Below are 12,723 nucleotides of genomic sequence, written 5' to 3'. Positions count from 1 at the left end.
TTTTTTTATTCTTTTATAGGCTTTCCTTTCTTTTCTGAAAGCCAACACAGAAAGCACTGTCATAACTCTATATGCATGCACCAGGAAATGAGCTAAACCATTTTCTTGATCAGTTTTGAATGGGAATGAGGACAAACCTTTAAGTATACTGCAAATTTAAACTAAATTACATAAAACTGGGATAATTTACATTTAGTTTCTAAGGAAACACCATGAAAATTTGTATCAACATTTTATCCTACAGAACATTGTAGCAGAGGATCTTTCACTTCCAGCTCGTACTTGGACAGCTTATCAAATCTGTGTGATGCAGTGTACTGCTAGAAACTCGTATTTCAATCCATCCTGCATTTTATCCCCACCACAAACGCTGCATGCCAGCAGCACTGATTGATGGAGCCCCGCTGAATCCAATAAGAAGCTCCCAGTAATGTCTGCAGCGTTAGTGAGCCTGACTCTGGGCCGTACACACCAAGTCTTTATCCTAATTAGACTGGAAGCTGTGCCATGGATCTGATGAAACGGGTGAAAAGTTGATTGGATGTAACATTATGTAATCTCTGATATAAAAGGTGAGGGTGGAGGGTGTCTGTGTGGCAGTCTTAAGATAAATAGGAAAGTATTTTTAATTGAATGCAAGAAGGATAGTTGAGCAGGATAAACAGATGTAAAAATGGGTGAGGTTTAGGTCTTAACATGCTGCAAAAAAACAAAAAAAATAAATAAATAAAACTCTTAAACAGCATCATATTTTCTAGGTAAATTCCCTTTGATTTTAAACCCTGTGACGTAAAGGTAGCCTCTATAGTTTTTAGATTTGCAGATTTTTGCAGTTCATCTATTTAATTTTTTTAAACATAAACCTAATTTTGTAGTACCAAATAGCCTTTCTGAGCTAGTTCTGACAGTAACCCACTTCATGCCAAGTCTAAATAGTGGTCAAGGCCTCAGTTTACCTTCAGAGTTGGGGCAGGTCAGGACCTGCGTGCTGTATGAGCTGAGAGGAGCCACTCGGGCCGAGTGCTTCTTCATTCTCCACTGGGGGCACCACACACTGTCCTCCCGTGGAAGGTGTGTGTGGGTGTGTGAATGCGGGTGCACAAGCCAAAACACTCAGCAGCTCCCTCTGCTACCTCGGTGCATTCTCAGAATGCTGACTGCCCCTCGCTTCGTCTCCGCACACTTCAAAGGCCCCTTCCCGTTAGCAGACCACTCTTCGTCTTCGGTCCAGACTTTTCTGGAAGTCTCCAGTCCAGCGTCCTCAACGTCCCTGATCCCGTCCTTCTCTCCGGATAGCTACACAGCTCAGTGGGAGTGAAGTGGAGGCTCTACAGTTGCACTGGTATGTAAAGCTTCAGCATCGCTACTGTCTCCAAGGGAGAATGCACTTCAAGTCTGTGTGGCAAGGCACAATCACTCACCTCATCTCTTTCTGTCCTCCCCCTCTTTCCTATCTGTCTCTCTGTCTCGCGTTTCCCCTCCTCTTGTTTTTGCTTCAACAAATCAGCAGCTTTGTTTGGAAGGTAACCAAGCAGCCCTGGCTGATTATGCTGCGTTAGCTGTGGCCCCATCCTTTCCTCTGCTCCATCCTCCTCCGTCCCCCCACCTCTCCACCTGACCAGGCTACCCTGGCTTCTTCTACACTTTTGTCCTCTTTCTCCCCTCTTTTCTTAGCTCATCTCCTGCTCTTGACTGCTCCTTAAGAGTCAGATGTATTTGTAGAGCTTCTTGTTGCCTCCACCACGATAATCAAGTGAGCCACAAGGTATAAAAAAAAAAGACGTATTTTTTGTTCATGTGAATACATGGCATTTCAGTACTGGATTTTATTACAAAAACAGGACATTTTAACGCCCTTCTTGCCGAGAAGATGAATAACACTTCACATTTAACGTCATGTGAATCTATTTACACATTTGTTGTCCCAAACATATTTATTAGCATCCTGGGTAAGCTACATTTAAAATAAAATTGCTGGAGCAAAACATAAATAGTGATTAAAAAGCTTTTTAGTTATCCACAATGAAAAGAAATATATTCAAAGTTAAATGTTTAATTTTATCTACGATGGACTGGTGACCTGTGCAGGGCCCTCTCAACCGCACTAGGGATAAGGATGTAGGATAATGGATGGATGGATGAATTTTATTAAAATTTTCACTGTAATTAAATTAAATTAATTACAATTAATTAAATTATATATATATATATATATATATATATATATATATATATATATATATATATATATATATATATATATATATATATATCTAAAAAATCTTTTGACCAGGAGTGCCTATACAAGTGTTGCACACTTGAAACAATAGAGACATGCAGTGGTTGTAAATTTCTTTACTTTCCATCTTTTTCTGAAAATACAAACAACATTCATAAGTCTGACGTGCGTCACTCTGATGGCCGCCATGTCCTACTGAGCTTACGTTCTCCTTACAGCTAATGGAAGATTAAGATTAGAATATCACACCAGACTAACAAAATGTATATTTTTAATTGAGAATAAAATGCTTAATAACTGCTTAAAAGTTTATATTTTCAAAAGATACGTTTGATCTAATAAACATTGCTCATCTGGATACACATTCTAGCTTATTGATTATGACTGTACAGAGGTAGCCACTTGGATTTCATTGTAGTTTTTAAAGATTTTTTTGGGCCCCAGTGGTCTTTATTGAGCTGTAAATGGACAGGAAAGAGAGAGCAGAGAGAAAGTAAAGACATGAAGCAAATGGACCGAGACCGGGAATCTAACCCAGGACAACCTCATCAAGGACTACGGTCTCAGGTGTGTGTGCTCCACCAACTGAGCCACACATGCCCCTGATTTCATTCTTGTAACAACTTTTAATAGGTGTTTCTTTATACCCATTTGCAGTAAATGTTTCCAGTTATCTGAGAATGCCTACATTAAATATTTACTTTGTGATGCTGCCGCTACTGTAAAGATATTCAATATCTTTATTCCATCACTTTTGCACAAGGGGAACCCTCCCATCAGAAGCTATGTGGTTTTAAGAGTCATCTGCAGGATTGTAAACACAAGTTTCCATTTCAAGGAAAGCCCTCTGGTCATTCAATCTTTACCTGTGGTTTGCCTGCAAACCACAGGTAATGGACCAGCGTATTTGTTCAGCCTCGATTTTAATAACATGCCAATGCTCAGTGTGTGCAGTCAGATGTGCAGGGCTGTGAAGGAAGTAAGCACATTTCTATGTAACATGCCATCAAACTTGGGATGGAAACTGGTGTTTCGACCCAAAAGTCAGAAAATAATAAAGGACACACAACGTGAGTAGTGGTTTGCAGTAGGTTTGTTTTATCACACTGAGCTTGTTCTCCACCCACCTTCTATCTTTTCTTAGAGTCCTCATCAGTTAAAGCTTCGCTACAACTACAAAGAGCATCACAGATCAGAGCGACCCTTTCTGCTGTTCGGTTGTGTGTTACAATTGGCCAAAACTGGGTCACATCACAAAAACATGATCATTTCTGTGTTTACATGCAGAGAATTTTTTTTTTACTACAATCACTTTTGCCCCTTGGATTTTTCCACATCTTGCTGTTAGAACTGCAAACTTTAATGTGCTAAATGATGCATTTTGTGATAGATCAAAATTTCACAATGGGGAAGTAGGAGGAAACGTATACAAGATTCCCAAATTGTTATTTTAGAAATAAAAATCTATAAAAGAATGGCATACGTTTATATTCAAATCTCCTGAGTCAATGCTTTTAACATCAGCTGCAATTACAGTTGCTAGTCTCTTGGGGTAAGTCTTTTACAGCTTTAAGTTTAGTTCATTTCACAGACTCTTGGCTGGATTTAGGTCTGAGCTTTGACTAGGCCATTCTAAGATATGATTATGCTTTGAACTAGAAGCATCAACCATTTCATTGCATCTCTGACTGTAAGTGTGGTTCAGCAGGAAGTTAAACTTTGACTCTTCATATTAAAGAGGGATGAAGCCAAATTGGTTTTAGTAGTTCTTCAAATTTTAAATAAAACAATAAAATAAATAAACCATGTATCATCTCCCTTTCACTCCAGAATCATGCCCTAATGTGTGCCTCTCTCAATGACATACTCTAAACCTCGTGGCTATACTGTGACAAAATGTAAAAGTGTTCAAATAGTTGTGATTTACTATATGTAAATTCTGTTCCCTGGTCACTCAATAAAAAAAAATCTATGAAATGTAACTGTTGTAAGAACAGATTAGAGGATATATGGGAGGAATCGATTCATCTGGGAGGGTTAAGCTCAAAAATAGCTCTGCTGATGAATGGAGCCAACAACCAGACAGCCAGTCAGCAGAGCCAGGGATGCTAATCACTATCGGATTAAGAGAAATACCTGGAGTAAAGACACTAGAGGTTTAACTTCAAACTGTACATTGGTGATCCTGCATTTGGAGATGATTGCTTATTTCTCTATAATTTACCTTTTTATGCTGTTCTGTCAACAACCACTAGATAACATCACAGACTCAGCTCCATCTCACATCTTGTGTTTTCAGTGGCTTTAAAATACACAGCTGTGGCAACGAAATAGCGCCACAGCTAATCAGAGGTTTACATAGACTAATCGGCATGACTTAAATATTAATTCTGGTGTTTATTATGGGTATTCAAACTGTTCTTTTTTGGTGTTTAGTATAATTATCCAATGTAAAACTTCAATGAATTTTAAAACAGAAATTTGCTTAATTTGAATTTGTTGTGCATTTTCTCTCATTCAAAAAGGCTCAATCTACATGTGCACTTACAGTAATATTTGGTTAAATAGTGCAGACAAATTCCACACTTCTGCAACTACAAACAGGCTTATTGAATAAATATCCAGTCTGAATTACTGATATTTACATAACGCCCTCATTAAATGTTGGAGTTCACTGAAATTGTTTAGTAGTTCGCAAATTTTCAATAGCACTGAGCTAATGAGATTCTCGAAGTTTAATTTTAGTATGCTTCATTCATTGCAAATTCAGTTTAGATCTATATTTAGGATCATTGTCCTGTTCCCCAGATGTTTCTTGACCGTCATTTCAAGATAGCCTGTCTTTATATTTTGTCCACTTTGCGATTGAAACTGGCAGCAAAAAACTGGTAGCATGATGCTACCACCACTTTGCTAAACATTTGTAGTAGCAGCCTTAGGCCTGAAAGCCATTTTTTTTACAACAAAATTCAGGTAATTGTGACTAAACTGTTCAGTCTTTAACTTATTTAACCATCAAACATTTCTCCAAATGGTCTTTGGATAATTTGTGTATAAATTTTAATCCAATTTGACATTCATGCTGAGCTGAAAACTTGATTTACAATTTGCTTCACTGTGGGTAGCATAGTCCAGCTAATGGCATTTGGTGGAGATGTGTTCATGTGTTTGAGCCTGTATGTATAGTACTGACTATGTGTGGATTAGAGAAACTCCCCTTACATTTTAAACTTTTTCAGTCAATTGTTGCTTCCTTTTTGGGACCACTTTTAAATCACCTAGTTCTTTGTACAGTTTAATTCTGTCTTTAAATTAGCATGACAAAGTACAGTTCTGGCTAGCAATACATGTACAAACATCTGTCTCAAATAGTTTTTGAAATAAAGCAATCTGTAACGTAAAATTCAAAATAATCATTTGGAGCCTGCGTGTAAATTAAAGCTGGTCTGCATGCATTACAAACCCCAACACAATATAGTACAGCATCCTCGCTTTTTACCTCCATAGCAACTGTGTTGCTCCTGTGCACACTGACGCACTTAGCCCATTCAGACTCTTTTGTCATGTAGATGAACCAAATGCTCCTCAGTTTATAGTAAAAAGCTCTTTGTCGTTTGCGTCTCTCCGTTACACTTACCAGGTTCTGCCGAGGATCAGGACCAAAGAACAGAGACAGACGAAACTTATTTTAGCTGAAATGGGAACTGAAAACCTCTGAACATTTTTCTGTAAGACGGCCAGGTGTGTTTCCTGTCCTCTTGGTGGCAACGTAAGAGGAGTGGAGGATGAGGACACCTAGTGCTGAATATGATCAATTACAAGCAGTAACAGCGCTGGCTTTTAGTGAAATTAGATGATTCGCTCAGAGAACAATCGTTACTCTATGCTGAGATGCTACAAATTATTACATTTAATTAAAAACAAGAGTAATAGTTGCACTGATTTGTGTATGTCACAACACATAATTGAAAAGATGAAAGCTACGTTCCCCAATACCAATTAAATTGACAGAGACCATGTTATAAAAACTACAAAAAAGAACCAACAGAGGGATTGTATTTTCAAAAATGTTTAAATGCAATAAAACTTTATCAACTCATCTGTATATTGTGTACAACTTTGTTTTATGATTTTATAGTTTTAGACTTTTATGAATTACACAGGCTAATTTTCTTACTTTTTTGTATTTATTTTTTCGCTTAGAGTTGAAATGAAATCCCACGGTGCTTTATAATCTAAGGGATGTACACACTTATGCAGCCAAAGTTTAATGCAGCTTTTGTATTTTGTTATGATTATACTTAGAAATTAGTTCAGTTGTTTTTTTGCTATTATTCCCTAACTTCTGGGAAAATCCCTTGGCCCTATATTGTGTAGGAAAAAGCAGCCAGAAAAAAGTGTAGTTAGTGGATTTGTTTATTTGAGCTATTAAAATTATCCACCACAAGAGGGCAGTGTTTACACTTCATATATGACCACTGCCCCTGAGCAACCTTTAGTGCAATGCAAATGCTGTTAGAGCCATTGCTTTCAGGATTCAGTTTTTCTTTTTTCTCTCTTCAATTACAGCAAGTGTCTTAAAAGGACAAACTTTCAGAGATCAGCTAAAATACTAAATCCCCTTACAGACAATACAAACGCATCTCACCGACAGTGGTGTGGCTTCTGGACAGGTCAGTTGTTCTGTAGCTGCTGCAGTAATAAATTGCACCCATTACTTGCAGGGCGTGTTGCTCCTATACAAGTATGCCCAGAGCTTAAGACTAGCAGCACCCTAGAAGCCATTCAGGCAAAGCTTATATCCCATTCGTTGGGCTGGTTATAAATAGCACAAAGTGAGCAGGCTTGAAGGGCCGTTCAAAATAAGTCTGTATGCACAAAGAATGTTTCAGAAAGAAAAAACAAGGTTCAACTGTTTGGAGACCCTAACCCCATAAATGATTTCAAGTTAACAAAAGAATGATGTTCAGTTTTTATTCTTTCTTTGATTCTAGACATTTCCTAAACAAAAACTGTCTCTGAAGGATGACATATAATGATAACTGTCTGTCTTGCCTTTTTGTTACTATGCAATTTCTTTTTAGGATGTGCAGCCTCCCTGCTGTGATCTAAACGGGGAACAATGCTAAAACTTTTGCAAATGTCATTTTCCGCCTCTGTATTCACACAGCAGGGTGTGTGCTCACAGTAGACATATTTTCAAAATGAGCTTCTTTATTGAGGCCACGCTGCAAATTACACTGACAGGAATCTTAAGGAGCTATTTTCTTTTAAATATCCTCTCGTAAAGAGACTTCTGTTACTGTCTCTGCAGGGGTTAGGTTTTCATATACAGTTAAAATGTTTTTTTTTTTTTGTTACTTTCTTCAAATTCAAGATATTAGTTCAACTGTTTGAAGAATGACGTGCGAGTATAAGCAGCGTGGGAATACCCAACCCTCATACTGTTCAAGTAAAACACGGGTTCTGTGTCCCATCACACTAAAAGAAACATAAAACGTCAGATCACCGTATGCAAATGCGTTTTTCATTTTTGGAAATGTGCTTTAGTCTCATTAAACCAAAGTTACAGGTTTTGGCTGGAATGACATTACCTACACTTAAAGGAAATGTAAATTTCCTCTACATTCTTCTACTGTGAAGTATGTGGGTGGGAGTATAATGTTTTCCACAATGAGAGATGCTCTTACAGTGCATTCACAATAGGAAAGTTCTTTGTTCCACTTGTTTGGTCCAGACCTAAATTATTTATTTCGCATGGTGCAGTTTGTTTTCATATTGTATCTTTTGCAAGTGAACTATCCATTGTAAATACTCTGTGCACCCAGCCCTATAACATGCTGGCAGCGGGATGAGTGTATTCACACCTGCACCAAAGATCCGGACCAACTTGGAAACAAACTCTGGTCCGTTTAAAGCAGACCAAAAGTGGCAGGCGTGAATTAGCAAAATAGAGGTCTTCCAAAAAGACTTGGATCCTAATCATGCTGCCAAATTAGTTACTAAGTTGCTTAAGAACAAAGTCAATGTTTTGAAGTGAGCATCACAATTATCTTAGTACATCTTAGCAACATCAGTTTTGCTGGGAGGAATGGGCCCAAATTACAGCATACTAATGTGAGAACCTTTTGGAAGGACATCCAGAGCATGTCACCGAATAAGGTAATTCTGTCAAATGCACAGGAAATGAACCTACACATTTGAATAAGTTTTTTTTTAATAAATCTCTTATTCTGCCATGAAGCAAATATGCATAACTTTGACAATCCTAAGTGACGTAAAACATGAAAACTTTAATCTGATTTAAAGTCACACATCTAGAATATGTGGTCTCAACTGTGCATGCAAAGTAAAACATTGTAACCGTATTACTAAGTTACGTTTTCTTACCATGGGTTACGTCTGGCCACATACCCATGTCTCTCTGTGTCTGTCCTTCAAAGCCCATCTCTGAATGTGGTCCGCAATCTCCCTCTGAGGCATCTTGTAATTCAACACAGATGGCAGGTGGCAATATCAGCAAATTGGCAGTAAGATCTTACTAAATATATCATTACCCCAGGATGAGCCTTCTGTTCTGTTTGGGTGCTCTTTTGTCTTACAGCCTCAGTGGGAAAATGACACTCACCAGGTTGAAAGGCATGTGACTCTGGAGTAAACAAACCAAGGTGCCTGAATGTGATTCTTCGAGGTTGACTTAAGAAAAGACACTGACTTCAGGAATTAACCTGTGCATTGAAGAAATAGCATATGATTGTCCCTCTGATCTAATATATAGCGGCTTCTATGATCTTGAAATGGTTTTTACAATCCTCATCTGCTCTCTGTAGCTGAAATTACATCCTTCATTGCAGCCCATCTTTTATCCCCCCCACTGTAGTTTACAATACACAAAACAAAGAAATATTACAAGGGTAGATAGAAATCTAACCTGTTGGGATTTCTGCTTTGTAGTGAATCGCATTCTTTCATTTGTAGATTTGTCTTGTTAGGAGATTCAAATGCAAATCCAAATGACTTTTTAGTCAAAAATGGAAATATGTCTTGAGGAAAACCAGATATAGTTAAAATAAACAAATATGCCATCAACATTTTTTTTAAATTAAATATGCTTAAATACTTATTATTCTGTATATATCATTGATACTTCTACTGTCAATTTAATTTTACAGCTTGTAAAGGTTGATATTTTATCATATTTTCACCGTGGGCGTGACAAGTTGAGCAGCTAAGGCCTTTCCTCTCCCAGAATGCTATAAATGTTATTGATTTATGGCCCGGCTTTACCTGAAAGGCTTGCTGTGCTCATTGTAGCCAATTATGGCTCCACAAAGTACTGACTCCAGATTTTTAGTTGTGAAAAATGTTAAAAACTGTCTCTCATAGTTTTTCTGCTGCACAGTCATACACAATTTAATCTGACATAAAATCCAAATTATGCTGAAGTTTGTGTTTATAATACAGTGGTGTCCAAACCTTTAAACACGTGGACCAAAATTGTGAAGTTTAAAGCTCTCGTGGGCCACAATTTTATCCATTTTTACCTACTCAACAGTAAACTGAGCACACACAGTACAAGCAAAGTATTCAGCGATCACAATGTTATGTTTACACCACGCCTTTAAATAAAAATAAAAGAAAGAAATATGGCTAATAAATGACAAAAGAAATATGTGTTCTTTACTAATACATTTTATTGAAAAGATTCAATTTAGCATTTTTTTTTTTAGTTTGTAAGCATCAGCTGTCTGTGCTAGAGGGAAAAATTTGTACCATTCTTGAATTGTGGTCAAGGTCAAGCAAATATGAAGACTTCTGCAAGCCGCTGTACATTTAGTAAAAAGATCTCCCAGACATTAGCGGAATACTAAAGTTTCCCTTTCAGTGTTCAGAATTATTTTCTTCACAAATGTTTCAAGTTCTCTTAATCTGGTCGCAGTTTCGTCTTCTCGGTAATCAGGTGTGGCATGATCAATCTAAAAGAGCAGAAACATTTCTGTAATGAAATGTGGGATTGCATTCATGGTTAGTCTGCTGCAACTGACAGCTGTGATAAACAAGAGGCAGTTAATGGCTTGTTTAGCTTCCTTCGGCTTCATTAAAAAAAAATCAATTTACGTGCATTCAACTCATCTGACGGAGCCTCAGCTGCATCCATTCTCTGCTAAATGAGACTCAATCCTTGTTCCCTTTGAGATTTTAAACAGGTCTGTCAGTGTGATAAATAATGTCACTGAGCGCAACATCTCAGCAACAGATTTCAATAGCTAAATCCTAAAACACAGACTATGTGAATTTTGAAGTCATGAATTTGCAGCACAGCTCTTATGTAATGGCTCGAGGGAGAAGTTGTGGTACGACAAGCTCAATTTAAATGAAGTGAAGGGTATCAGGCTGTGAATCTCAAGACATTTGAGTTACATTTCCAAGGATTTGCCATAGGAGAACATAATTTAGCTCCACATTTTATTAAAAAAATACTAAGAAATTCAGCCAGTTGTGCAGCAGACTTGTGAAGTTGTCTGGTCTGTTGCCTCAGGCCTTGTAAAGTTCTCCTCTGCACAAAGAACCTCGATATCAGAAAATCTATATTTAGCACCCAACTCTTTTCAGAAAGCATTACAGTAGTTTATCTTTTCCCTTATTGTTCTCCCACTGGCTCAGACAACAGTTTAGCGTAAGTGGAAGCAGGTTTCTTGTAGAACAAAGTGCACAATCAGCTCTCTTGTCCGATCCCTACTATTGTCTCAGAGTCAGCAGAATGCCAAATATCAGCCTACAAGTCATACACATATTGACAACCTAAAGCAGAGCTGCTGAAACACTGCCATAGTTCATGCATTTTATTCATACAGCTCATGCAACTCACATGCATTGCTAGTGTTGCAGAGATGCATGGTTTTTGAAATATAACAATTCGTTACAGGCTGGAGTTCGAGTGCTATTTGCAGGTAATATCTGTTGCAAACTAAATTTGAAACGCTTAACTGTAGATTTAAGAAACAGTGTGTGTTGCTGTTCATTTGCATTCAATCTCAGAGATGGATTAGCCTCCAGCTGACAGAAGGCGGCAATTCAGTTCCTTAATGGGGTCAATTTGAAACCAATTAATTGGGATTGTACAATCACACAGTGCATTTGCGATTAAAAAAATATAATTTACAGATATTTTTTCACATACTTAACATTCACATTGCGTTGCTTGTTTTTGTTTTTCTTTTCATATTTTGTTTCTATGCTTTAAAAAAATCATGCGCAACGTGTGTCACACCTTGCAAATAAATGCGTACACCTGTCACATCCCCTCACCATCCAATTCCACTTGCATCCTTTCACTCACTTCTGTGACTTGAGTAGCCCGGATTGTAGCCATAGTATCCAGTGATCCTCAGGATCCTGTCCTCTATGTCGTGCACTCCGTTGGCGGTCACTTTCGGGCTGTTTTCCACTGAAACGGCGCGGCTGCCACCGGTCGGCGTCGCCTTGCCCGGCAGGTGCGTGCTCTTCAGGGGCTCCAGCTGGATGCAAGGCTGGTCCCCACTCTCCAAGACACCCTCGGTGCTTAACATCGCGGGTCCGAGCGGGAAAAGACGAGGGGCTGATCGGCGTAAAACCCGACCGCCACGCAATAGGGAGAGAGACGCTCGGAGCTGAATCAACAATTAGCAGCAGGAGGATGACATTCAGCGTTCACATTCCTTCAGTGATGCTCCCGGACGCAGAGCAAGGTTATCAAACTCCCGTGGCCTGGCAGCCACAAAACACTAGGGGGCGTGTCACTACTATCTCCCAATTTAAGATGGTTTACAACCCCTGGGCAGAAAACGTGAATTTACATATAAGAGGAAATTTTACTCGGTTGAAAGCCAAAAAAGATAAGTTATAACAACTTGACATTTTAGGATCATTAAAATAATCCATTAATAATTTTAAATTTCTGCACATACCAGCTTTCCGGGTTTAAATGTTGTCATGAACAGTCTGATTTTAATTATCTGGTTTCTCAAAATATCAGTGTAGAGAATATTTCCTTAACTCTGCTGCATGGCAGAATTAAGCATTATGGATTATAACCACCTCATGCAACTTGATCAGAAAAATCAATACATTTTTTAATTATTTATTTTCAGGTCTATGTGAAATGCATGGTAAAACAAGACAATATATGGATGTCGGATAAGGATTGCTTTTTGTTTTTTAGTTATGTTTTGATCACAAGGTCTTATTGTTTAAAATGTCTTGCCGTATTTGTTTGCACCACTGTGTTCATTATAGTTTGAAACGTGTTGCCATTCTTGTCCATTCCTTGTGTTTTTGTGTTCTGTTCTTTTTGCATCTGAGTTTATTTTGTGTTAGTCTTTCAGCTTTGGTGTGTAGATTTTTTGAGTCTAGTTCAGCTTCCTTTCTGACATTTATTCACTTTCTATCAGTCTGCAGTTGTTTTTATCCCCCTGCATCTAGTGGGATTCTCCAACATTTCTTCA

At 38.1% G+C, this 12,723-nt stretch overlaps 1 protein-coding gene across 2 annotated transcripts in view; it reads right to left on the bottom strand.

Annotated features, from left to right (window-relative positions):
* The window catches only part of slc35f4 (solute carrier family 35 member F4), a 17,879-nt gene extending 5,880 nt beyond the window's left edge, over positions 1-11,999 (bottom strand). For both annotated transcript variants that reach the window (XM_088002509.1, XM_014987066.2), the window contains exon 1: positions 11,580-11,999. In XM_088002509.1, the coding sequence (XP_087858635.1) occupies positions 11,580-11,808 (229 nt within the window). In that variant the 5' untranslated portion in view covers positions 11,809-11,999. The remainder of the gene's footprint in view (positions 1-11,579) is intronic.
* Between the last annotated feature and the right edge of the window lie 724 nt (positions 12,000-12,723).

Source organism: Poecilia mexicana, unplaced genomic scaffold (genome assembly GCF_051168715.1).
Source record: "Poecilia mexicana isolate PSO_F unplaced genomic scaffold, ASM5116871v1 scaffold_22, whole genome shotgun sequence".
In the NCBI taxonomy this organism is placed as follows: Eukaryota; Metazoa; Chordata; class Actinopteri; order Cyprinodontiformes; family Poeciliidae; genus Poecilia; species Poecilia mexicana.
Note: the sequence above shows the minus strand (reverse complement) of the source record. Positions and strands in the feature narration are given on the sequence as shown.